At 34.1% G+C, this 25,061-nt stretch overlaps 2 protein-coding genes across 2 annotated transcripts in view; both read left to right on the top strand.

The window, feature by feature from the left end:
• Positions 1 to 673: 673 nt before the first annotated feature.
• LOC137402118 (uncharacterized) lies at positions 674 to 1,726 on the top strand. Its single transcript, XM_068088582.1, has 3 exons — positions 674 to 871; positions 1,114 to 1,188; positions 1,316 to 1,726. Exons 1-3 carry the CDS (start codon positions 689 to 691, stop codon positions 1,688 to 1,690), a joined length of 633 nt encoding a protein of 210 aa, XP_067944683.1. The 5' UTR covers positions 674 to 688; the 3' UTR covers positions 1,691 to 1,726.
• Positions 1,727 to 13,965: 12,239 nt separating this feature from the next.
• The window catches only part of LOC137401589 (uncharacterized), a 66,934-nt gene continuing 55,838 nt past the window's right edge, over positions 13,966 to 25,061 (top strand). Inside the window, exon 1 of the mRNA XM_068088017.1 lies at positions 13,966 to 14,170. The gene's annotated coding sequence lies outside the window, so the exon portion shown is untranslated. The remainder of the gene's footprint in view (positions 14,171 to 25,061) is intronic.

Genomic DNA, 25,061 nt, shown 5'->3' with positions numbered 1-25,061 from the left:
TTAAGCCAAACCAAACAGGAGAATTCCATAGGCAAGCCTAGGAAAACACTCAGGTCGATTGCCAAGGCGCTTGTCCACACGACAGCCTGAACACAGCGACACTCAACGAACTTAATCGCGAGTAGCCGGCTAACAGAATTCTAGCTGAAGCATACAAGCCTTATGGTATCAACGCTCGATTGCCCCAAAATCTCAATCTGTATATAGGTAGGCATCAGGAGCAGGACTAAGTGATGAAAAGGAAAATTACACTGAGCAAGCTTCTTATACAGAGTATTGAAGAATAGTGGCATATCCAACAGAATCAATGAAGCGAAAATAGTAAACAGATTTTCGCGAAATTGAATTTCGCGAAAGTGAATTTCGCGAAATTACACATTATATATATTATATAGTCAACTTTCGCGAAATTGGAATTCGCGAAAGTGAATTTCGCGAAATTACACATTATATATTATATAGTCAACTTTCGCGAAATTGAATTTCGCAAAAATTACACATTATATATATTATATAGTCAACTTTCGCGAAATTGAATATCGCGAAAGTGAATTTCGCGAAATTGAATTTCGCGAAATCTGTTTATATATATCATTAGGTCACAAAATAAATGAACCACGTCAACACTTCTACTTGTTATAAAACCTTCGATCGAATATGCCTTTTCAATTCAGTTCATAACTTCACAATGAGTACCAGAGACAACAGAAAAAGGATATTTCAAGAACGATTACAATGTGCAGATAAATGTGTGAAGCGATGGGGTTACTGCTCTCATGGAATGGAAATAAGCGACCGGAATCGAAAAGCTTGTCGATTTCTCTTACGTGAAAAGTTCTATCAAGATCTCAACGAAAGATTACGGTTTACAGTAAGTACTACAAATTCAATCTAGATGTTATGTAGGAATGTTACAATGTATCTTCTCTTCTGAGTAGTAACTATGTGTTCTAGGCTGATTGTATTCATTGTAATTGCAAACTCCAATATCTTAGCAAAGTGTATGTTATATCCCTACTCAGATTAAAACAGATGAATTTGGTTCTTCTGAGTTAATTGAATGAGATGGTTTGAATGTATATTGTAGTCTGACTGTAATCAATGCTATTGTAGATTCCCATATCTCACCAGCAAAATGGATATATCCCTAAACATAGTCAGAAAAGGATGGAAGAATTTGCTTCTTCAGTAAGTATTACATGTATTTATTTCCTTAGTTCAACTGAATGAACTAATTTGTCTGAATGTTTTAGTTTTACTATAAGTCCTATTTTGTCATAGTCTGTCTGTATGTCCTATTGGGATATTCTTTCAGAAAATACAACTTTTCGAGACTCGTCATCTCAAGGAGTTCAAAGCACCATCTATTTTCTACTATCACAATGTTGGAACAAGTGAATACAAAGATGCTGAAGGCAAGGTGAATGTGGTACCAACTGTAGCATTTTCAACCAAAGTTGATGGAGAGGAAGTTCAAGGAACTTTAACGATGCCTTCGAGATATGCCCTTTCGTTGAAGGAAAATTATCCGGGTATCATTATATACAAGGGACTAGTAACATCTCACAATACTCGCGAATACTACGATGTAGTAGTCATGGGACATGAAGAAGCAAGCAGATTTTACGAGAGTTCGGCACAATGCAAAAAGGATTCTGCTATCATAGATATTTCCGATGACGATGAGTGATTGATAAACATCTCGATACAAACTTCGTTTTAAAGATTGTACATGAACATTTTCTTATATATATTCAATGTTTCATTTATACTATATTATCTTTATTGTGACCTATCTACTTGAACATTTTCATATATTTCAAGTTAAACATAAACTATTTTATTTTTATTGCAACAAAATGATGATGGAAATAATGAATAATACATATAACGATGCCTTCGAGATATGCCCTTTCGTTGAAAGAGAATTATCCGGGTATCATTATATACAAGGGGCTAGTAACATCTCACAATACTCGCGAATACTACGATGTAGTAGTCATGGGACATGAAGAAGCAAGCAGATTTTACGAGAGTTCGGCACAATGCAAAAAGGATCCTGCTATCATAACTATTTCCGATGACGATGAGTGATTGATGAACAACTCGATACAAACTTCGTTTTAAAGATTGTACATGAACATTTTCTTATATATATTCAATGTTTCATTTATACTATATTATCTTTATTGTGACCTATCTACTTGAACATTTTCATATATTTCAAGTTAAACATAAACTATTTTATTTTTATTGAAACGAAATGATGATGGAAAATAATGAATAATACATATAAATATATCTTTTAAAGTGAATAATTTTGTAATAAAACTGATCTTTCATTCAACATATTAATTTCTCCAACAAATTTCAATCTTACATATATACAAAAAAAAAACCCGAAAATAAAATCCTTAAGATTCTTAACCATTCAAGAGCTTCAACATTACAAAAACATCAAATCTTCAAAAAAATAACTTTGTACATAAACACTTTCTCATATATATTCAATGTTTCAAATATATAACAATCTCCAGAAAATCATCCCCTCGGTGTCCCAGATATTAACCCCCTCACTCATCCGGTAATCTCTCGCTCTCCTCGATAATCCGCGAGATCCACTCCGGAAAACCAACCAGCCCTCGATGTCCCAGATATTCACCCCCACAAATCCAGCGTTCATTCAACCGAAACGACATAACACCGTTCACCCCACCGGTCGCCAACCCAACCCCAACCATTCGATGATCGATCGCTCAACTCGTCGACACCCGAACCCCAAACCCATCGCATCGAAACCCGAAACCATCGCCCTCTTCACGTCATCCTTCCCACAATTCCTCTCGACCAGCACCGCATCCTTCCCACAATTCCTCTCAAACTTCATAACCTTAGCTCCCAACACTCACACACCTACCCCCCCAAACTTTCCATCAGACAACACCATTCTCCGAGGTTCTCGGGCTAAAATGTACCCAAAATCTCACTTTAAGTGCAAACGTGTGTAGATCTGCTCTCTACATACTACTCCTGTTCGTGTTTTAGCTTTTAAGAGCTTGTAATCATATTTCCACATACAAGTAAACCTTCAAGTTAAATTGGACCACTGGCAATCAAGGTTAATCTTTTTGTTTGTTTTCAACAACATTTATATTTATAATTCTCAAAGTTTATCGTCTGTCGTCCTTCGGTATGGCCAGCTATAGCTATTATAGCTATTAGTATCTTGGAATTAATGTTTCTTGCGTTCGAATGGATTTGAAATGATGGATATTTCTACCGCAAGTTTTAAATCTAGACGCTCTACCACTGAGCCATACCAAGTGCAACGGCTTAAAACCTATCATATACTGTCTAGAAATATTGTTTCTAGACAATTTCTAAAACAGTGCTAAATTGCTAAAACAATTCTAGACAGTGCTAAAACAATTGCGCACGCTAATTGTTTTAGCACTGCGCCCAAGTGTTACAATCCTCTTGTAGAAATTAAAAATATCTTTCATTTTTTATATGTGAATTTAACCCAAAAGTTCACATATATACTGTAATATAGACTGTTTTGTGTGGCTTGCCAATTTAGTTATTAGATTGTTGAGTAGATAACTTCTACTGATAGTTTTTACCTAATATATTTAATCTGGGAAGAAGATAGCTACTAACAAACTGAAATACATGTAGTTTTTTTTCAGGAGGGAAGTTTGTAATAAAAATATTCGCTGAAATATCTGTTTATTTTTATTCTACATGTAAATATGAGTGAAAATAGGTAGATGCTTTTAATCAAAACAAAGGCTAAGATTAGATGCATTTTCAAGCAAAAAGATTTGCTAGTTTATCCCATTTCTATCAACTCATGTCTATATCACAAAGCCTCTCTAGCCATTTGTTGTTCGACTTCTGCTCTAGACACTGAAGAGTAGCCTATCAAAGCACCAGACAAATCTCTAACAACTGGTCACATTGAGTTTTTCTTTCTTTTAAGATCGTTTAAAATCTATAAAAGACTTCACCTCCATTAGCCAACCTAATGTGCACTTGGAGTCTTCATCAATCAGGTTCATAGTGCATTTTTTGCAAACATGAGGAAAAAATAAGATGCAATTCACAAAAACTTGCAATGTATCTGATAATATTCATTGATGAAACTGTACTCAATGATATTACTGTTCTCTGAAAAACTAGACCAACTAGTAGTCATCTAGTCAAACTATATTTATTATATATCAATTTAGAGCAGGCTTAAGAATTATCTTACCTTGGCTGTTTTGAGGTTATTTAGCATGTAATATATTGAAAGCAAGTTTTCAAAGGCGCATTTTTTGAATATCTTGTCAAATTGGTAGTATATTGTTGATAATTTAAGTTGGAATTGTTATGCCTTCCAAAGACAATTTAGATCATTATTTTTACTTCCTGTTATACACAAGCAATAGGATGTTTCGTTGAGCATCTTAGACTCTGAGTTAGTAACTAAAGACATAAGGCTCTAAAACTAAATATGCTACACCTTTCTACCTTGATGTATCAAAGTTAAAGATGCTATGCATATGCGCATTTGTTTTCGCTAATCCGCAATAACCCAGTCATTGTGAGATGGTGACATGTTCCTTGTTTCAACCTGTTTCAGGAATATAATTGTCATCAAGTATGTTTTTATTTAACTCCTTAACTGTCATATCAACATAATCGATACTTAAATCTAATTTCACATGTGAGAGAGTAACAAACAAATCAACGATTATAATGTCCAGCAGCCTCCAAAATTTGAAGTAAGTTTTTTGCATTTTTTATGCTTCGAGTTAGACCATTAGTCAACTTGTAGAATCACTATAAAAAGCATCGTAAGGTACAGTTGGTTACTTAAATTAATCCGTTTCCAAATTTTGCTATAACTTTATTTGAATATTTTGACTTGCTAAACCTCATTTCACACTGCAGCACAAAAGGAAATCATCAGTGACACTGCTGGAGCGCAAAATCTAACATTAGGGAGAATTTTCCTTTATTTCACATTCACTGTAAGCCATGGGATATTATTTCTAATCAGCTTGCAGATGGTTGGTTAACAGGCTGGTTCTCAGAAACCAGACAGGGTTTTTTAAAAGGATTATATTTTTAGTAATCTGGTGGAAGGCTATTTGTAAAACCATTGATTTGATTTTAGTGATTAACTGTTGGCCTTTTTTTCTTTTTATTATAGCTGCATAACATAGTTTGAAAGTTAATTGTATTTGAAATGAAGTTATTGTCAATAAGGTAATACAAAAAAGGCAAAGGAAGTGTGAACTTTAGCTGAAATTAGCCAAAAAAGTGTGGAAAAATAGTCTCTCCATGGACTAACAGACAGACACAATAACAAAGTAGGATTGACAAAAATTAAATTAAACAAATTATTAAAGTTGTCCAAATCATTATGTCAAACTCGGCAAAGTACTAGGCTGCAAGAGTATGTTTGGAGGCTATTTTTAGAAATAAACACAATGGCTAATTTCAACCGATTCTAGTTTATAGTTTCTAGCAATATCTAGCCAGAATTATGATTATTCATTAAGTTAATTTGTACCACTACAAATCAAAATTATTTTTTACAACATTTATATGTAAATGAATTCAGGTTTGTTGAACATAACTTTTGGCTTGAACTTGTCTGATAAGTTAGAATATCATTTTGTAACGTTGTTGACTCGAAGCATATTTTATGCTATGATGATTTTAGGCATTCTTTGAGAGAAAAACACTGATAATTGCATGATAGTCTAGTTCAAGTTTTAGAAAACTAGAAAGGCATTGCTGCCTTATTGGGTTAAAATACTGCTTATGAGAGCCACACAGTAGTTATAGTAGAAACAAGAATGTTCGTTTTTCTTTATTTCTGTTAGATATAAAAAGTCTCATTCACAGATGACCATATACATTCATCAACTTGTCAAGCTTGTTTGTTTCTTTGTTTTATTTTACACTAAATCATAACATAACAAGATAATAAAAAAGTAAGGTGCAATGAGGGTCCACATGTGCAGTAGCATAGCTATTCGAGGCGCAGAGCCCGAGTTAATAGATGAGATGGTAAATGAAGAAAACATGGACAGTCTAAGCAAAAGAAAGCAGAACAAATCTATTCTAGAGTGTCCAGCAAGTACTGCTTCAAAGCAGCCCTAAAACCATTCTATCACATTTCCTTAGCCAAATTGACAAGGAATTATATGCTGATGACACACGATAGGCAACAGTTACAGCTTTTGAAATAGACTATCCAAAACCAGTTATCCTTTTTGCTAATTTTACAGTTTTATGATGTTTAGTATCTTCAACAATTGCTCATGATACTCTGCAATCACTTGTAGCTACGCGTCAAGCTAGTTTAATTAGCTGTCCAATTGCTTTTCTACACAGTGACACTGGTTGCTTCTAAATACAGCATCAGCTATTGCGATGCACTGCCACATAAAATCAATATTATGATTTACAAAAACACCTCTAGGGGAAAAAGCCTTACTTAGCCTGTGTTTCAAAGCAGTGTCAAGTTCTAAACCTTCACAGAAATACATCATCTAACTCTAGTAATAGAAGCATGATATGGCTAAACTCTAGCATTCATAATGCTGTGCAGGATGTATTCATGCTATGAGTACAGCTGACTTATAGTCTAGTATAAATGCTGTTTCACTTGTATGCAGCTGCCACTGTTAGTACACATGCAGCGTTCTCTTTTGTCTAAAGACGAAATTGTCATTGGTTAATAAAATTTGATTTTTAATATGAGATCTATTGATCTTTTTACCTATCTAATGATCAACTATAAGCCTTTGTAATTGTAGGCAGCCATTACTAAAACCGTTTTGCAATGTACAGAAAGAGCTATACAGTTTATCACAGGTTTTAAGTGAAGGCAGAAAAATTTGTGCAAATTAGAGTCCATTTTAATTAAGATTTTGCATATAAATTCTTATTATTAAATTGTTTTTAGTATTTATATTTTTTACAATCTTTAAATTTTGCTTCTTACTTATAGATTGCTTATTACTTTGTTTGTACTCTTATAGTTTTAGGTTCTAAGGCAGCGTTCTCTCGTATTCAATTTCATCGTCGAACCCTCTACGATTGACTAGGGCAATCTCACACCCTCTTGTTTTGAAGGAAACAAAACGGCTTAAAATATAATTAAAAGCAAACATACATAATATATGAAAACAATATGTTATTAGGGTCATTCTGAAAAGTGTCCCATTTTCACATAGCAGAAACATATAAAAACAACTCACGTTATGACCTTTGACTTTCTTGCTTTCTCACTACTATTACCTCATTGCAACATATCTCCTTGTGGTCAAGTGAAATGAGCAAATCATTTTCAGGATTGATGGCGTTACGATATTTACTTTTAAAATTCATCAGAGATGAAACTTCATTATTGCACCTCCTGCAAACAACAGCTCGCACCTCTTGGGCGTGCGAGCACCCCTAATCAGAAACCCTGCTCTAAGGTGTAAGTTAAAACATTGTCAATTTTAGCTTGTATTGTTAATGAATAGACTGTCAAACTCAGCAGCATCTGAGTACTTTCACGCTGCCTAACTTCACTTCTGTTTTGGCTAAGCTGCTTTTTATTCAGATATTGGTCAATGCAAATAGTAAGAGGCATTTGCATAAAACTGTATGCAAATCAATAAAAGTATTAGACATGAATTGGCAGGTGTTTGTTGGTGCAGCTACATGTGAAAGAGAAAGTCACTAGACATGTAAATTCCACTTCGATAAATTCCTCATTACAGATCAACTGATCAAACACATGACTATTTTATTTCAACCTATGGTTACTTTCTATTAAAGGGCTTGACTAAACTTATTTTAGAAATTCACTAGAAAATCACCACATTTTTTTGTCAGAGAGGGAGATATAAGCTATCCTTCATTACAACAGTTGACTTTGATAAATTTGGAATTTATCAAAGTCTTAAAAGACAAACTTAGAAGCAAATCTAAAAGCAAACTTTCATTTTTAACTTAACGTAATTAAAATTTCTTCGGCGTTCATAGTTTTAAGTTTCTCGCTGGTTAGCTAATTTTTCCTTTGTTTCGCTTTCACGGCTAGCCGGCCGTTGTATGATGAACCTATTTCAGGACGTTTGCTTTTGTCGCCCTTTCAACATGTTGCGATTAGGACGAACACAGGTGTCGTCACAAAGGTTTAATGCACGACCACTAGTCAACTTGTCCGAATGTCTATTTTCATAGTTTTGATAGATAGCACCGGCCTTTTCAAATAGCGTCGTTTCAGTTACGCTGTCACCGGCCAATTGTTTATCTTTTAGCCGATGCCTGAGCGGTCTCTCCATCAGCGGTCGTGAAGATCGCTGCGCTGTTTAGAAACTATGGTTAGTCCTTTTGCGAGCTAAATGCCCTGAATATAATCTTTCTGTTTGATAGTTGTGGATGTATTTCTGTCATATTTCTGAGCTAGCTCAACCACGCATACACTATTCGCATATTTTTTCAATAATTTTCCGTTTAATATCAATTGTTATCATTTGCTTTTTCTTTGCATTATTTTTCATTCTACTGGCAAACTTTCGGTCTACGCACAGTACTTTTAATTCACACAATTCTGCACTGAAAAGCGCGCACAAAAACACGGTACAAAAGTATAACCTGAGCAGTTGAAAAATACAGATTGATGCTCATAAAACATAAACATAAAACATCTCAGACATACTTGGCAACTGACTCACGTGTTCGTATCTCAAACATGGCTCATATGTTAGTGCTAAAACTTGCTTAAAAGCTAGCTCGTATCTCAAGTTTCTCGTACGTTGGAGCACTCGTAAGTTGAAGTATTGCTGTACAACTATTTTGATGTTTGAGAGGATTAGATTGCCAGAATGTTTCAAGATCATAATCGATATAACTTGATCGCAATTAAATGATCAGAAAAAATATGCGCCAAGATGACATCACCTGTTGCGAGGCTGCCTGTCTCTATCGTAATTGACATCAGCTGTTAGCCTTTGGGTTCAAGTTACAATGTTGCACGGATTTATTCTATCAGCCTCTTTGCGGAAGTGCATCTATGGTCACATTTTCGCTTCAATCTGATCGTTCTAACTGTGATCAAGTGTTATCGAACTTAACACTGAAACATCCTGGCAGCCATATCCCTTCAAACATCACCAACAGTTACAAATGATAGAAAGGTTTTGACATTTTCTGATAAAATTGACTAAATTTTTATGTAAGTTCAACTTTAACTTCATGAACTAGCTTTTTATTCTGCCCTCAGGGAGTTACCATTTTTTGGAATACTAAATACTGCCTTTAGCTGTTTTTCGCATTTTAGATATAAGAAAACTCTAAAAAGAAACAACTTACGGCGGCCTTACTCTTTTTTCATGAAGCCTACCTTCAAATTATTTGTACAATTCATATACATGTATGATGGTATCCAAAATAAACTGCACCCCTTGTTGGAAAACTAAAATTTTTAGTTGCAACATTCTTACTCAGTATGAATTTAGTCAATAGCCATAAATTATACCTATATTAAATTAATCCTTATTTTGTCCTGATTTCAAAATGTAAACCAAACATGTAAATTATGCTTTCGAATAATTATGTAGGCAAATATCTGAACATTCTATTTTTAATGATTGAAGATAACAATCTATACAGATGTGATCACACTGCATACAATTTATTTGCTTATTTTTGTGAGTAATATGCATGTATACAACTTGTCATATAGGTAGAACTGCATACAACTATTATTTCTGCTGCTCATTTTATATAGGCCTAAGGCTTTTATAAAAGTTGGGTGTGAAAATTATGTACACATTAAAAGTTGCATAGACACATACCGGAAATTTTTTATTTTAACGCCATGGCACTCTATTTTTCAACCCTTCTTGTAGAGTGACACTTCATTAGAGGTGGCATTCAAATAAAAGTTGTCATTGTATTTTTCAATCACCTCGTCAGAATTCTGAGAAAATAAATTTAACCTTTTCAAAGGCAAATCAAATGTCACTCATATTTTGAACTCCCCTTTGGCCATTGCATTATTAACCCTTATGGATGCAAGAAATTTATTAACTTGCCTCCAACTTGTTGTAGATCTTTAAATAAATATGCATTGGAAAGCTGAAAAATATCTCTTCCAATTGATATATATTGCTTCCAATTAACCCTACGACGATCTTACAGCCTGCATTGCAATTTGTTGGTGCTTTAAAGCGTTTTAATTCATTTTAAATTTGGAGGCATAGTTTTTTTTATAATTATATTTGACAAGATTACATAAAAACTCATTGCACTCATTGATATGTTTTCTACAGTTTGCAGCCAAAACTAGCTTTTTATGTGCTATAGAACAGGAGCTATGTGCATCGATTAATTGTAAGCTGAGTTCAGATTACTACCATCATGCTATCGATTAATATGCTATAAATCTGCAAATTTATAAGTTTTGTAATATTAATAATTTGATAAATACTACAAAAATATATTCAACAGCAAATGACATAATCATACCATAATTATAATACATGCAGAAGCAAACATTAACATTTTTGAAACAAAAACATTTGCATCATTTGCTCGGCAGGTTGCATTTTGATTGTTGCTTTTAAATGGAACCATTTTACCGTCTTCTGGCTGTTCAATATCTTCCACAGTGTCTGCTGACTTGAACTATCTTTCTGCGCTGCTGAACTAGTCGATATTAGCGTTGCTACCTGAAAAACTTTTCGCGAAAATAATGACAAACTTTTAGGCGGATGTACGCTTAGCACAAGTGGTAAAATGCGACTGCTAACAATCGCATTTTAGCTAATAACAATTGCTAAAACGTTTTTCATATACGCTGAAGTAACAAAACCGTGTTCAACAAAGAATTACTATTAGCCTGATATAGTTACTAATTATTTCTATGGTGTTACAATCAAAGTTTTTAAAGAAAAAATCTAAAGATTTGGAGTTGGAAACGGGCTTCAAACTGAACAAAAAAGTGAACGAATAAATTGTTATTAATATAATCGAGTCATTCTAAGTACATTTTTTGTAGACGCTTTTCTACAGTTCTACTGATCATTTGCTATTATGGGTTCGTGAAGTTTAAAAATGTCAAATAGCGGCGGTAAAATAGAAGTGGTGTTAAATACAGGTTTCACCGTACATTTTTCTAATTTTTAGTAAGAATATTATTTTACTTGAATACTCCATTAATTTAGTAAACTTCCAATGATTCCAATGCTAAGTGATGGCGAGTTCTAATGGTGTTGAGCCCCTAAAATTTGACATGTAAATTTATAAGTTTGCTACCCAAAATTTGTGGAATGTTCTAGCAGAACGTTTTTGAAGTAAAATCAGCATGCAATACATAATTTAATTTTAATAAGTTTAACTTTTTACTAAAAAAATTTACAAATCCATAGAAAAAAGGGAGAATTTCACTACAGGTACAAACAGATATATTGAGTGCCATTGACAGCAAGGTTCTTCTAAATGCGCCTTTGTTGTTGCAGGAACTGATGATAAGACAAGGGACTAACCTCTTAGTTTAATAAGTGTCAAGGTTTTATCAATTAGGATTTGTTCAACACCCTAAACTAATACAGCACAATATTTTTTCTTACTGAAGAAAAAAATGTAAATTAGCTTTGTAACACCCTATTCGTTTACCAAAAACCTGTAAAGAGTTTTTTCAGGTCTTGAAACAAACCGACTGTTGAACAAATCCACAAACAAGTATTCCTTATTAGCTGAGTTTTAAGTTGATAAAATTTGACACAATCATTTAGAAAACAGAGAGCAATCTTGGTTATTGAAACCAAGTTAAACATGAAAAAATTCACTTCATGAAACACTAAAATAAAATCAATCTGATTAGAGAGATAACCACAATACAGCAATAATAATTTTTGTTTATTTATTGTGTAATAAACTACAACTGCTGTTGGTTGTGTACTTTTTTGCTCAAGTTTGTCTTGTCGTTAGGCCATTCAGTCTAAAAAAAAACCGAAACTATAAAACACAAACATTTTTAATAAGTACAGCAGCTGGATAAAACTACGTAGATTTTAACCTTCACAGCAAACTTTACTGAAAAGTGATACTTATATTTAAAATCCTAAATATAGTTCAATAGTTTAAATAGCTCAATTTAAAAATTGATATTATATAACACATTCTTAAATTAAAAAACTAAATGCATTACTGATATGGCCATACTTAATAGAAAAACCTACACAAAAAAGCTGTTTTGCTTATGCGGTTTCATCCTTTTTGCGATAAGTTTTTTTTAACATAGACACGCGCAAATCTATAACTTTCAGGTCCATTAATTTTGAGAGTTTAATAGACACCCTATAAAATTTTGAAATTCTAGATTGGTTGTGCTGTTGAAGAAATACTTTGGTTTTGACTATGTCGATAGAATTGTAACCTGTAGTAAAGGTTATATAATCGCTAAAATGTGTACATAAAGATAAGCAGAATAAAATACATGTATGACAAGACAATAGTGCAAAACAACAATAATTATACCAGCATTACAGGTTCAACTATTTATGCATTTACAGCATTAAAATTAAAAGATAATTGAGACAAATTAAACCAAATAAGGAAATGCAATTAGTAAAAATATTAATTTTGCTTCCTTGACAGCACTTGTGAAATTAAATAGGTGGCTGAAAGTGCCTGAACTTTATGTCCATAGTTTTACAAGTTTAGATTTACAAGTGTGTATGAATACAAGGTAAAACTATAAATGACCTAAGCTACCAGAAAGGCAGTGGCAAGACTGGCCACCCCCAAAAGAAAAATAATGGAAAAGGATAAAATATTATTGGTCGACAACAGTCAGTCCATCTTTCATAAGCAATAACAAATAAATTAGGTCAGGACATCGAGAGGAAGTGTTTGGGATGTCTAAAAACAAAACACTAACCCTAAGGTGAATGATGAATCATCGAGGCCATTACACACCCCTTCACTCTACTCTGGACTTTAAATAGAAAGTATTGCTCAGATGTAGCGGCAAACTGACCCAGAATAGAGTGGTGACATTGATGAAGGGAATAAAATCTTCATTCCTCAAGACTTCTCCATTGTTGGCAGCTGCTAACAAACCAAGTTGCTTATAAACAATTTTTTTAAAGCAATTGCCTTCTAACATTAAAAACTGGTTTTTGATTTGGTTTGGAGCACAAGCTATTTTGTATTTAGAGCCTTAGCACTGGCTGTCTCTAACTCTCAGCTGAGGGTTTTTGGTCTATAAACTGGGGAGGCGGTTGTGGTCCATTTGTCTACAAGGCAAGGCCAAGCATGGTGTCACACACAAAGGTTGAACAGTGTACACTGTTCAACCCGTAACCATCAAATCAAAGTTTAATATTTGGAATGGCCTATATCCTTATCCTATATAGAACGTCTTAGACGCCTTTCAAGCCTACAATGTAGATCGGTGTGCATGCCGACATCCACCTTACTGAAGATTAGTAAAAAACAGCTGAAACATTAGAGTTTCGTTCATCAAATTGCTTATACTGTTTGTCAGAATTCTCACCAGCACACCCTATAGAAAATATTTGTAGATATAATTTTTCTGCAAAACTTTTATGCTACCATTAAGTGATTGAAACACACTTTCTAAATCACTCTGGATGAAAGCCAGGATGAATGAAGGCTTATTTGCGCTGACTGAGCCATATCAATAGCTGTAACACAATACACTAATCAATTATTAGTGTGTTTGTTTAATCAGTCGATGGAGCAAAGGCTAGGTGACTAATAATAGTCAAGTATATTGGTATCGCTTGTTTGCACACGCTAGTACGCGTACTAATCACCAGCCCCGCTCGCCTCAACCACATGTAATTGCTAGTAGGAGGCGGAGCCTGTATCGCCTTGTCTTACGCTGTCTAATAAATATTGTCATAGATTTTCAAGACAGTGCATGGATATCAGGTTACGGATTTATGTTGACTACATGCCATAGCAGTTAGTTTTATTCACACAGAGGAATGCTACGGGTACACTACTAGTGAAGTCTAAGCTGTGCTCACAGGAATATAACTGCACAACCAATACGAGATCTGCTAAAGCTGACGAAAGAAGGCATCATCTGGAAAGTTTGGCCGAACCTTATGCTGGATTACTACTAGCGACAGTCTGCCAGGTAAACTTTACCTTAGGTACCTTTACTTATTTTAGTTTGTATTATAATATTTAGATATCTTTAGCTCAGTACTAGTAGCAGAAAAGCTGTGAACTTCTCAGGGTGGAAGTAGTGGAGAAGCCGTGAAAAGTGGTCTAGAACGACTGACGTTCAAAGGGGTTAAATTCCCAAAAAAAGGCTACTGGTGGTGCCATCCAACCTTCAATTGCTTTATTCAATTAGGGATGTCTCCAGTTGTTAAAGTTCTCATGTCACTGAGCTAAGACATGTCCGCTATTGATGACCACAGATCTCAGTTTTATGGTCATCAGTAGGATAACTCTATAAGTTGTAAGTTTGATAGAACATTTATTGCTGTCTCAGCCATTGATATTTATACCAGACTGGCTTGTAGGTGTCAACAGCACTTACATAAACCCTTGTGGGTAAGTTTCTGAGATTATTTCAACCTTTCGCTAGTACAGCTGCGGCAAACATAAGAAAGTTTAAACTCACAATTAAGTAATTGTATTGGTATACAATATAAAGTAACATTTAATACCTACTCACTTAATATGGCTACAGTTTTATTTGCTGTGTTGAGTGCTTCAAAGCTGACTGCGCCTGAAATTCTCTGAGCTGCTGGTCACCGGTATACCAACAAGAAATGTCTGCTATGAATAGCTCAAGCGTATTTAGATCTCTTTAGTTCAATGACTTCAACGGAGAAGCTGTGGGCTATGTGGGCTAAAATGTCAGACCTGCAAACAACAGGGCGGGGGTTCAATTCCCAAAAAAGGCTATTGGACAGGAATGACATCCAATCTTAAATTGCTCTCTGCAACTGGGCATGATCTCCAATCGTTGATGTTCCCCCACTGGGCTTACACATGTCCAGTCAAGCTCACAGAGCCATTGTTCTTAAAACAATGCTCTTAAGAATGTACAGCACTTGATTGACATACATCATTGACATCATTGAAATACGTAGTCTCACAGAGACTCACAGAGACTACGTAAACCTTAAATATCATACGATGATGTTTAATGTTTAACATATTTAAGGTCCCTTAAATAAATATATTTATTTACTTATTTAAATATTTTATATTCCTACATATTATAATAATACGTAGGAATTAGGCTTACCATTTAATCAATACGGTAACAGTATTCATTTTCTGCTTAATGTTATACTGTTACGAATTTATGAAATGAGAAACACGCACATAAGCATATACACACAAGCAGCTACGGAACCGCATTTGATCTATAATGAGTAGCGTGTGATGCTAACGTACAGTTTCGAAAAATGAGGTTGAGCAATACTGCCTGTAAGTATATCTATCCTGATTGGTATCACACAAGGCCATACAGTGTGAAACTTGACTGACAGTTTGCAGTCATTTACGTTATCGTGGGATACACAAATCACATTCCTGTCAAACTTGATGCATTTATCTGATGAATGCCAATATGAACAGATGTAATGTGATCAGTCTCCTAGCATCAACATTCACATTTAGGGTTTACGACTGCATTTTTTGAAATGGAAACATGTCAATAAAACTGAAACCACAGTAGAGAGAAACTAACTTTCCATAGTTGCGGTTTTTCTATTGCACTTTCTGTAAGCCTTTGGTTAGATGCCAGAATTGTCCATTTACACTTTCATCATTTATACTGATGGTAGTTGCGGTTATTGAGGCTTTGTAAAAGCTAATAAATGACAAAAACATTAAAATGTAGGCTCCCTTTAATTAGTTATAAAGTGTTTATAAATAACTATTTCTGAAATACTGTACAAAGAAATACCTTTGTCAAAAGACTCAAAACTGTTTTGTAGAAAAACAACATAATTCAAATGTCTTCTCTCAAAGTTTTAATCTTAGAGTACTATATATGTTTGAATTGATAGTTTTACTGAAAAAAATCTAGAAAACAATTTATTTGGAATGTTAAAAGAAGTGACATAACAAAATTACCAATGTTTCACAAAATGAAATTTTACTTTTTTACTCATTTAAGTTTTTAATTTATTTTCTGGAGTCAGCCTTTTGTAAGACAACGCATTGAAATGCTGCCACCTATGCAACACTTCATATGAGTATAATTAGTAAAATACTGCCAAAAGGAGCTGTTTTCATAATTGTAGTTGAAAAAGAAAAACTCCGCATGAAATGTTTTGTTAATAATTGAGCACGTTTGATAAAAGCATGACTAGCATTCGTATGTTAAACTGTACTTACATTTCAACTACAGTATCTCAGTAGTAATACAATATTTCTGATGGTAGAACGCGTGTACTATTGCAACGCTGCCAGAAATTAATTGGCAGCAGTGTTAGTTTTGCAGCACATATATAGAACAGTCATAAACACATGTTAAAGATCTGCCAAGACTGCGCAGGTCCCACTTTGAATGGCTTGTCCATCAAATTTGCTTCAATTAGGATGCTTTTGGATTTCATGCTCAGAGAAAATAAATCTCTCTGAGCACGAAATCCTCAGAGAGATTTATTTATTATTGATAGAGAAAATAATTCGAGAAATAATTTTTTTTCTAACAATTTACTTTCCCTATTGTAAAAGAATTATGCTATAGTTTTGGAAATAGAGTATATAATGGTTACATGGTAATCGAATTGTAGGGGTGAATGGAGTAACCATGGCCTGAGATCTTTATAAATGTTGGTAGGTTATGATAACCAATTCATTGAGATATAAAAAACAGCTTAGCAAATGCTAAAAGGTTTTTGACGAAATAGTCTGCAGGTCATTTTCTAATAGATAGAGAAATTAACCTATTGATCGTATGTCACTCAAAACAGCGACTAGAAGATATGCTCAAGTTTATGTGCACTGGTTTGACCTTGAAGGTCACTATTCAATGGTAGATATTTTTTTACAAATAGGATAGAAGTATCCTAAGGTTTGGCCGCACATTGTAATCCTATCTCAAGGAGGAACATGCACAAAATTTTAAGAGATTTTACCAGAAAGCATCGGTACATTTGCGATCGTTTTTGATGTTTGAGGTGTTCTGACTGCCAAGATGTTGCAAGATTAAAATCAACAAAACTCGATCGCGATTCAAACCAATATCCAGAATAAAATACGTGCGAATTAATATCACTAGATGTTATGGTTGTAATAGTAGGTATCGGCTATTACTTTCAAGACATAATAATTGCACTTTCGATTGATGATCTGAGCGTTTTAACTGCGATCAAGTTTTGTCGATTTTAATCTTGAAACATCCTGACAGTCAGATCACCTCAAACATCAAAAACAATCGAAAATGATAAAAAATACCAAACTTATTGTTAAAATCTACTAACATTTTGTGCAAGGACACCTTTAGAAAGTTGCCTTTGAGTTTTAATCTCTCTCAATTGCCCATGCCCATCCACTCTCATCTGAGCTTGGAAGTTGCTATTTTTGTCATGATTTTGGTCCCTCAAGCTTCTTTGCCCATTTCCCCTTCATGTAACGAGAGCTATGGGAGCTTCATTGCACGTGCTAATGCAATATTGACCAGTAGCTCAAACTCAATGTTTAATTTGAGAGATTCGAGATGGCGTTGCTAGTAAAGCCAGGCCTATCATGCATGAAATATTATTCCTATGCAGATTCGATAACAATAAAATTTCTCGCATTGTTTAGTTAAGCGGGCTACTCTCTAGCGTTCATTGGCGATGAGGGAGCCTCAGCAATAATTGACAAGCAATGCTGTCAATTTTCCCAGAGATGAAGCAGAAATGAGTTGAGCTAATGAACTTTGAAATCTGCTGATATCATGTTTGGTGAGCAGTGCACTAAGGCAGACAGACCAGATCTGATAGGGTGGTTACATAACAACAACTCACCATTTTGAAGAAGTCTGCCAACCTCTATCTGCAAAGACAGTTGTATGTCGTCTAAACAATATCGATAATGCTTTTAAAAAACGAACTTGTCTGCATCATAAAAATAAACTTGCCTAGCATAGCATGTCTGAGATCTCTCCAGACTGCAAGAAGGACGCATAGTGAGTGGCTCACATATCCATTCTATCAATCGTGTTGTTAAAAGTCACTTTAATAAAGGTTGACCTAGTATTTTGGTTTGATTTCTTGCAACATAAATTTCAACTAACACGATTGGTATATAAAACTCTCGGAATGTCTACTGGTTCATTTTAAACTACAAGTATAGAAATGATGGAACATAAAAATTTTACAAACTTTAGGGAGTACTAACTATTTTTGTAAATATTACAGATATGTTAAAAGCAGTTTCAGATTTTTCTTTTCCAATTTGCATAGCATGTGATGGCGCATATTGTGCCAGTTTCAAATTTTTATAAATATAAAAAGATTGATTTGTTTCGTTATTGACCAGCTGTACAGTTCATGTTTCAGTGTGCAGAATAATTATCAAGTTTCATGAGGTACTAACCTTGAACAAGACAAAATAGTCTGTCTTTTGCAAAAATAGCCTCTGTCACATTTGAAGATATAATTTAAAACAAATTGCCAACTTCTCTATGAGTTGTAGTTTTAATTACTAATGTTGGGTAATGAAAATCTTTTGTATCGATAAAAGCAATAAAATGTTTTTGTTCGTGAAGTTGCACGGTTTTAACCCCGAAACAAATTTTGTAACCATTTATATTCAATTAAGTCGGACAAATTCTTTGACTGCTGGTTGTAAAGAACAGGCCTAAAAATAATCAGTAAAATTTTTTTAGTACTCTGCCACTCATGAGACATTATTAAATTCTGAGTTTTACAAAGGTTGCGTGGGCAGTGCTTTTCAATATACTTAGCATTAATGACAGAGAGGAGCATTTGCAAAGTATATTGATCCTGCCTTTATACTGTGTTGTCAGATGCAACTAAACTATCGTACTTTTCGGACTATAAACCGCACTCGTATATAAGTCGCATCTGCTTTATTTTATAAAACAATACATAGGCCGCACCTTTGTATAGGCCGCAGAACTCAGGACGGTGCTTTTTAACGCGGCAGCAACTTTGCTGTGTAAACCGGAACAGTGACTAACGACACAGTTTCGTATTAATTGACGCTTTTTAACCTAGTGCCCAACGGAACAGTACCATTAGGCATTGTTTCGTTTTTTTTTCATCGCAAGAGGCGCACTAACCGGATATTCTGGTTAATGCGCCCTAGCAGTGAAAGAGAAAGCTATACATTAGCCACACTCTTATATAAGCCGCATGGCTCAAATCATCAGAAAAAAGTAGCGGCTAATATTCCAAAAAGTAAGGTATTTGCTGAATCAGTGGAGTGTAGTAGTTTCTGAAATGTGAAAAACTCAAATTACTAAAATTTGGGTTGTTGCGAATTACGTAAAATTTTAAATTTTTTGTAGATTGGTAACGGCTGGCAGTAAGTCTGTTAATACCCTCCTTTTTCATTTTGTTCATTTTCATTTTCTACTCAGTCTGCAGGTGACTGTTTAACCCTTTGAACCCTAATGGCCGGTATTCCGGCATTGCATAGTCCGTAGGGTGTGTCAGAATCCCTAACAGCTGAAATACCAGCATTCACATGACTCTGTTTACAAAAGCTGCTTCTACATGTAAGTAACAGCGTAAACCAATCAAATTAATTTTTGCACAAGATGTTAGACGAGAAATTTCACTTCCATTTGTAACAGTTTTCAAATATCTTTATCTACTTCCTTCATTATAATAACAGATTTCATTAGACCATCATGAAAAATTCGATACGACTCGTTCGTTGGGAGGTCATAAGTGATTGTGATGCAAATGAAAAATTATATTATACCAACTATAACTTTCTAGTATATTTTGAGTCATAAAATGGTGATGAGCGTGTGCTCGATGGATGTGATACTAATGTAAATGTTTTTACGAACTTTTAAAATAGTACGAATCTTTATAGTTTTAGCCAGAATAATGATGAAATACTGTTTTTTCCCGTTTGATGACATTTGCTGTGGGTTGCCCGACTTTTTTTACCAGCGTTTTACCAAATATTACTGTGTTGTGAGTCAATTTAGATATATTTAATAAAAGTTTAAAAATTTCTGATCGTTGGACAAATTGCCCAGGTTCACAGACACACATTGACGAGAATGACCAAGGTTCAAAGGGTTAAGATGCTGGTTCCCAGGAACTAGACAGAGTTTTGAACCCAATTATTTTTAGTGAGTTTGACTACAGCCGTTATCAAAGTCTGAGTGTTTCATCCAACATGTTGAGTGAGTTGATGTTCGTCACTGAGTATTGATCTCAATGCACAGCAAAACTATTTGTTAGAGTGAGGCTTTGCATGATTCACGACCAGGCAGTAGCACTGTTGACTCATCTAAATGCCTGTATATTGAAAATCTAAACACCCTATTTCATCAAACTTGGCATCTGAAACATTTAGATAACAAGTTTGATGAAAGCTGAGCATATGCTATCAGCTCCCGGTCCGCATAGTCGATGATGAACGCTAAAAGGACAATGCTGACATATATAGTGTGAACCAGGCTTTAAGGCCCGGTTTGATGTCGGAATAAAATATTCCAGTGCATATGATTTGAACTAGTGGCATACAACTTAACCCTTTTGCAGGTGATACGACATTAATGTCGTTTTGCGATAGTGATTCTAGTGGGTGGTGCGACATTAATGTCGATATCGTACGCACTATGTATTAAGACTTACTATTGGTATGTTTTTTTCTATTCAATTAAAGACTTTATAAAGTAAAAGAACACATGTGACGACTCGAATAACTATACATTTTAGACACGTATCTTTTTATTTCAACTTGTTTTGGGCGATCGTTATCAAACGTTCTTTCAATGTTTTTTTACTCAGTAAGATACTAAGCCTATTCCCTGAATCGATTTTTATGCTTTTATGTGAACAAAAGAACTTGCTATTGGTCTGTGTTCATTTTTCTATCTAATTAAATACTTTTAAAGTAAAAGAACACATGTGAGGACTTGAATAACTACATTTTAGACATGTATCTTTTTATTTCAACTGGTTTTGGGCGATCATTGTCAAATGACTTTTCTATGTTTTTTACTCTGTAAGATACTAAGCCCTTTTTCTCGAAATTATTTTTATGCTTTACGATCGTTGTCGATGCCCTTTCTTTGTGCCTTTTTTACTTAGTAAGATACAAGCATTGATTTTTTGTGAACACAAAAAGCATTTTATAATCATGGCTTCATCTTCCCAACGACCTGCTAGATCAACTCGAAGGGCCCAGTTTGTTTTGGCAAATTCTATAGTTGATGACTCAAATTTTTCGGATGTCAATCTAATGGACTTTGATATAAGTGATGATTCTAGTGATGACGATGCTTCTGTTGTTGGGCCAAGGGATGGTGGAGGAGATGCAATCAGTAATGATGGGGTTTGGACTGTAATTAGAAACCTTAGCAATGACAAATGCCCCAATGTCAATGATTTTACCAGTCTCATTGGGCCAGTATTTGCTCCACCAGAGGCTAATATGCATTTCAAAGTGTGGTTCTACTTGTAAAATGTTTTATTTGTAATATAAATACAGAATATGTTTTATTCAACAATATAACATTATCGCAACAACAATCAAATTTTTCAATTTTTAAATTTTTTTTTACATTTGTAAGGGTAGTTTAAATAGCTCATATAGGCACAAAGGGTGTAAAACTGTTTGTACAATGCCTTGTTATATGATACAAACCTATCATACAACCATAGTGTAGCAAAAATATCATTTCAATATAGTTTCAAAATTTTCATTTTTTTGAAAAATTAATTCACCCAGAACGATTAGAAATAGGCTCAAAAACTTACCTGTGAAAGGGTTAATCACTCGACACTCCTGCACCGGTGCTTGTCATCTTCCTTCCAGCTTTTTAGAATAGTTTGCACATGCTTATTCTATGTACTTGTTCGGCATACCTGATGATCTCTCATAACACAATAAAGTGCCAGGGCATTAGTAACAGACAATAAGAGAACAGATGCCGAAGAAAAACATTTTTTTGCTAATAGAATTTTCATATTTTTTGGTTTAGTAGCCACAACTATTGCATCTTTTTTAGAGTTATGGCATTGGTGCATTAAATCAGAAAAAAACTTACCTATGTCTTTAATCTCTTTCGTGACTCAATGCCTGTAACATTATTTCTTCAAATATTTCATCAAACTTGGCACCTCAAGTTTGATGAAATAAGTTAACATCATTCTTCTCCCATTATTTTGATATTTTATTTTTAAACATCTGTACATTATATCATCATCTTTTATTGTATTCAATCACAATACTCATTCTCCTTCTGTCAGCAACAGTCAATAATCAAGGCAGCCTGTTTGGGTTAACCCTGAACTTGTTGGAGATAAAATTGTTGCGCAATGACAAAAACAATGTTTGTGTTTAATCAGGGGCAGGACTATAGCACCTTTTTGCTCATTCTAAAGGTTCATGTAATCACTTTAGTCATTTCACCTCGGCAGCTTCTCAGTCAAGTGAGGTCCACACTTAAAGTTGTTGTGGAACGTTTTCCTTTTTAAAGATTTATTTAAAATATGACTTAAACATCATCCTAATCTTTTTTTAAATCAGAAACATTAGAAAAGCATTCTAAATCCTCTAAAATAAGGTTTTAACTTGGTTCACATTAACTCATTCTCTACCGCAAGCCGATGTATCGGCTTATCAATAAGGTTTCACTTTTCTTCTCATTACGAAGCCCGCACATTAGCTAGGCCAATCAAATTTTGATTCTAATGAAACAATCTTGTTGCCATCACATACAACCAATAAAAAATATTTTGGCTCTGCGATTCCATTTCTAATTATTTTTCAAAAACGGGTAAACCAGATCGGTAACGTCATGGCAATAAAAAACACACCGCGTCATTCAATCAACGCCAAAAAAGCATTAGAAATTTTGCGAGGGTGGGATTCACTAAACAATTTTATACTTATCTTGTAGAACATTTTGTTCTGAATAAGATGCATTTTACAGTAAAACGATATCTGTTTTTATTCTCGAAATATTGCTTAAATACTAGAGGTGTATCAATTTTTTGAAAATCCGTTTGAATTAATTCGGGCAGAATAATCATTCGGTCAGAATTTGATGTGGTAGCGAAAGAATTAAAAAGTCAAACTAATGATAAACAGACAGGGAAGTAGCATGCACAGTGGGGTAGTTGAAAATTTCATCTTCTACCCTGTATATATATATATATATATATATTTATATATATATATATATATATATATATTTATATATATATATTTATATATATATATATACTAATGTTTAGCTTGGATAGAGTGCCTCTTGTTCATAACAAACGCTAGCTAAGTCAAACAGCATAATTTTAGATCAAATTAAATTATCAATTTTAATAAATCCCACATTGTCTTTCTGTTAAAGCATTTCTGTCTTATGAATTTCCACATTTTTCGCCAATTTTATTCAATTTTCACACGCATATGCTTTGTGCCTTCCACCAGGTTGCTTCAAATATTTGGTTTCCAAACTCCATCTGGTTCCTGAAAACCCGCCTCTCAAATACACGTCTTTGGACTATTCGAGTAGAAATGGAAGAAACCTGGGTATTACAGGGCTTACTATTAATCCTGACTAAATTACAATAAATTTTAAAAATTCCAAGTTATTTGTACAAAATAAGCTAAATGTTAGCAATTTGAGTTTTTTATATTTCAGAGACTGCTCCAACTTACTGATTATTCAAATAGTTATGCCTGAAATAGCAATAGACATGCAGATATTATCAAAATAGCCTACTTTGCAGATGCCCCTTTAAGTTGATAGTTCTCATTGCTAAGTGTATTGAATAACACGGTCCCTGGTGCTATTCAATACACCTAGCAATATACCTGCCTATCAGTTTAACAATCCTACCTCTTTACCATGTAAATACAAACGCCGGTCATAGACACAATTTGTTGGGTAAGATTTAAAAAGATAACTATTTGTGACATCACAGCCTACGAGTTCTAATCGGTTTGAAAAATGTCTAGCTGTGTTGGTGATTATATGTAATCAGTAGTACCATGGACGTAAGAATATAGTTTTGTATAATTTTTATAACATTTGTATAACATTCCGCAACCGAGTTAAGAACTGCGGGCTAGAAACTCACAAATAGTTATCTTTTTCAAATCTTATCAATTTGTTGAGCCCAAAAGTAATGTTATAGAATGTTCTAGAAAAGTAATGTTATAGATTGTTCTAGAATTATATTGATTTGAATGAATAAGGCTGAACTAAGTGGTTGCACGCAACCATCCCTAGCAATGCTACCACATGTGCATATGTAAACTTGATTATCAGGTGTTACAGATGGAACATAAGCCAAGCTATACTCCAAGTGAACTTTAATGTTTATCAATATGCGCATTCCTCAGAGTTTCTTAGTTTAATCAGATTTAGATGTGCCTTTTACTAATTACAACTTTGATTAAGTAGGCGGTAAGGGCGGACAACATAGTGGCTGAACTGCTGGAAGTAGGCATATTTTAACCAGAGCTTGCAAGAATTGGCTATACAGGCTTCAAGCAAAACAAGTACGATAGCGATTAAATTAATTAATAATACACCCTTTAATCTTCCTGATTTTAACGATGAATTTACACAAAATTTTAATATAATTTATCAGAAAGTATCAGCATTTTTTTAGCTGCTGCGATTGTTTGTAATATTTGAGATGATCTGACAGACTGTTTGTTTCAAGATTAAAATTGACAAAACTTGATCCCAGTTATAACCAATATCCAAAGAAATACATGCACAATGACATCACTAGTTGTTATCGTTGCTATAGCTGATATCAGCTGCTGCATTCAAATAGCATTGTAGCATGCAACTATTCTGTTGGTCTCTTCGCAACTGTAGATGTCATAATCACACTTTT

The sequence above is a fragment of the Watersipora subatra genome, chromosome 8 (genome assembly GCF_963576615.1).
Source record: "Watersipora subatra chromosome 8, tzWatSuba1.1, whole genome shotgun sequence".
NCBI classification, from domain to species: Eukaryota; Metazoa; Bryozoa; class Gymnolaemata; order Cheilostomatida; family Watersiporidae; genus Watersipora; species Watersipora subatra.
The sequence above is the reverse complement of the archived record's forward strand: the minus strand, read 5'-3'. Positions and strand labels throughout refer to the sequence as shown.

Coding starts and splice junctions, on each gene's coding strand:
- LOC137402118 (XM_068088582.1), top strand. CDS start 689: ATGAGTACCAGAGACAACAGAAAAAGGATATTTCAAGAACGATTACAA. Junction 872..1,113: donor ACGAAAGATTACGGTTTACA/GTAAGTACTACA, acceptor ATGCTATTGTAG/ATTCCCATATCTCACCAGCA. Junction 1,189..1,315: donor TGGAAGAATTTGCTTCTTCA/GTAAGTATTACA, acceptor ATATTCTTTCAG/AAAATACAACTTTTCGAGAC.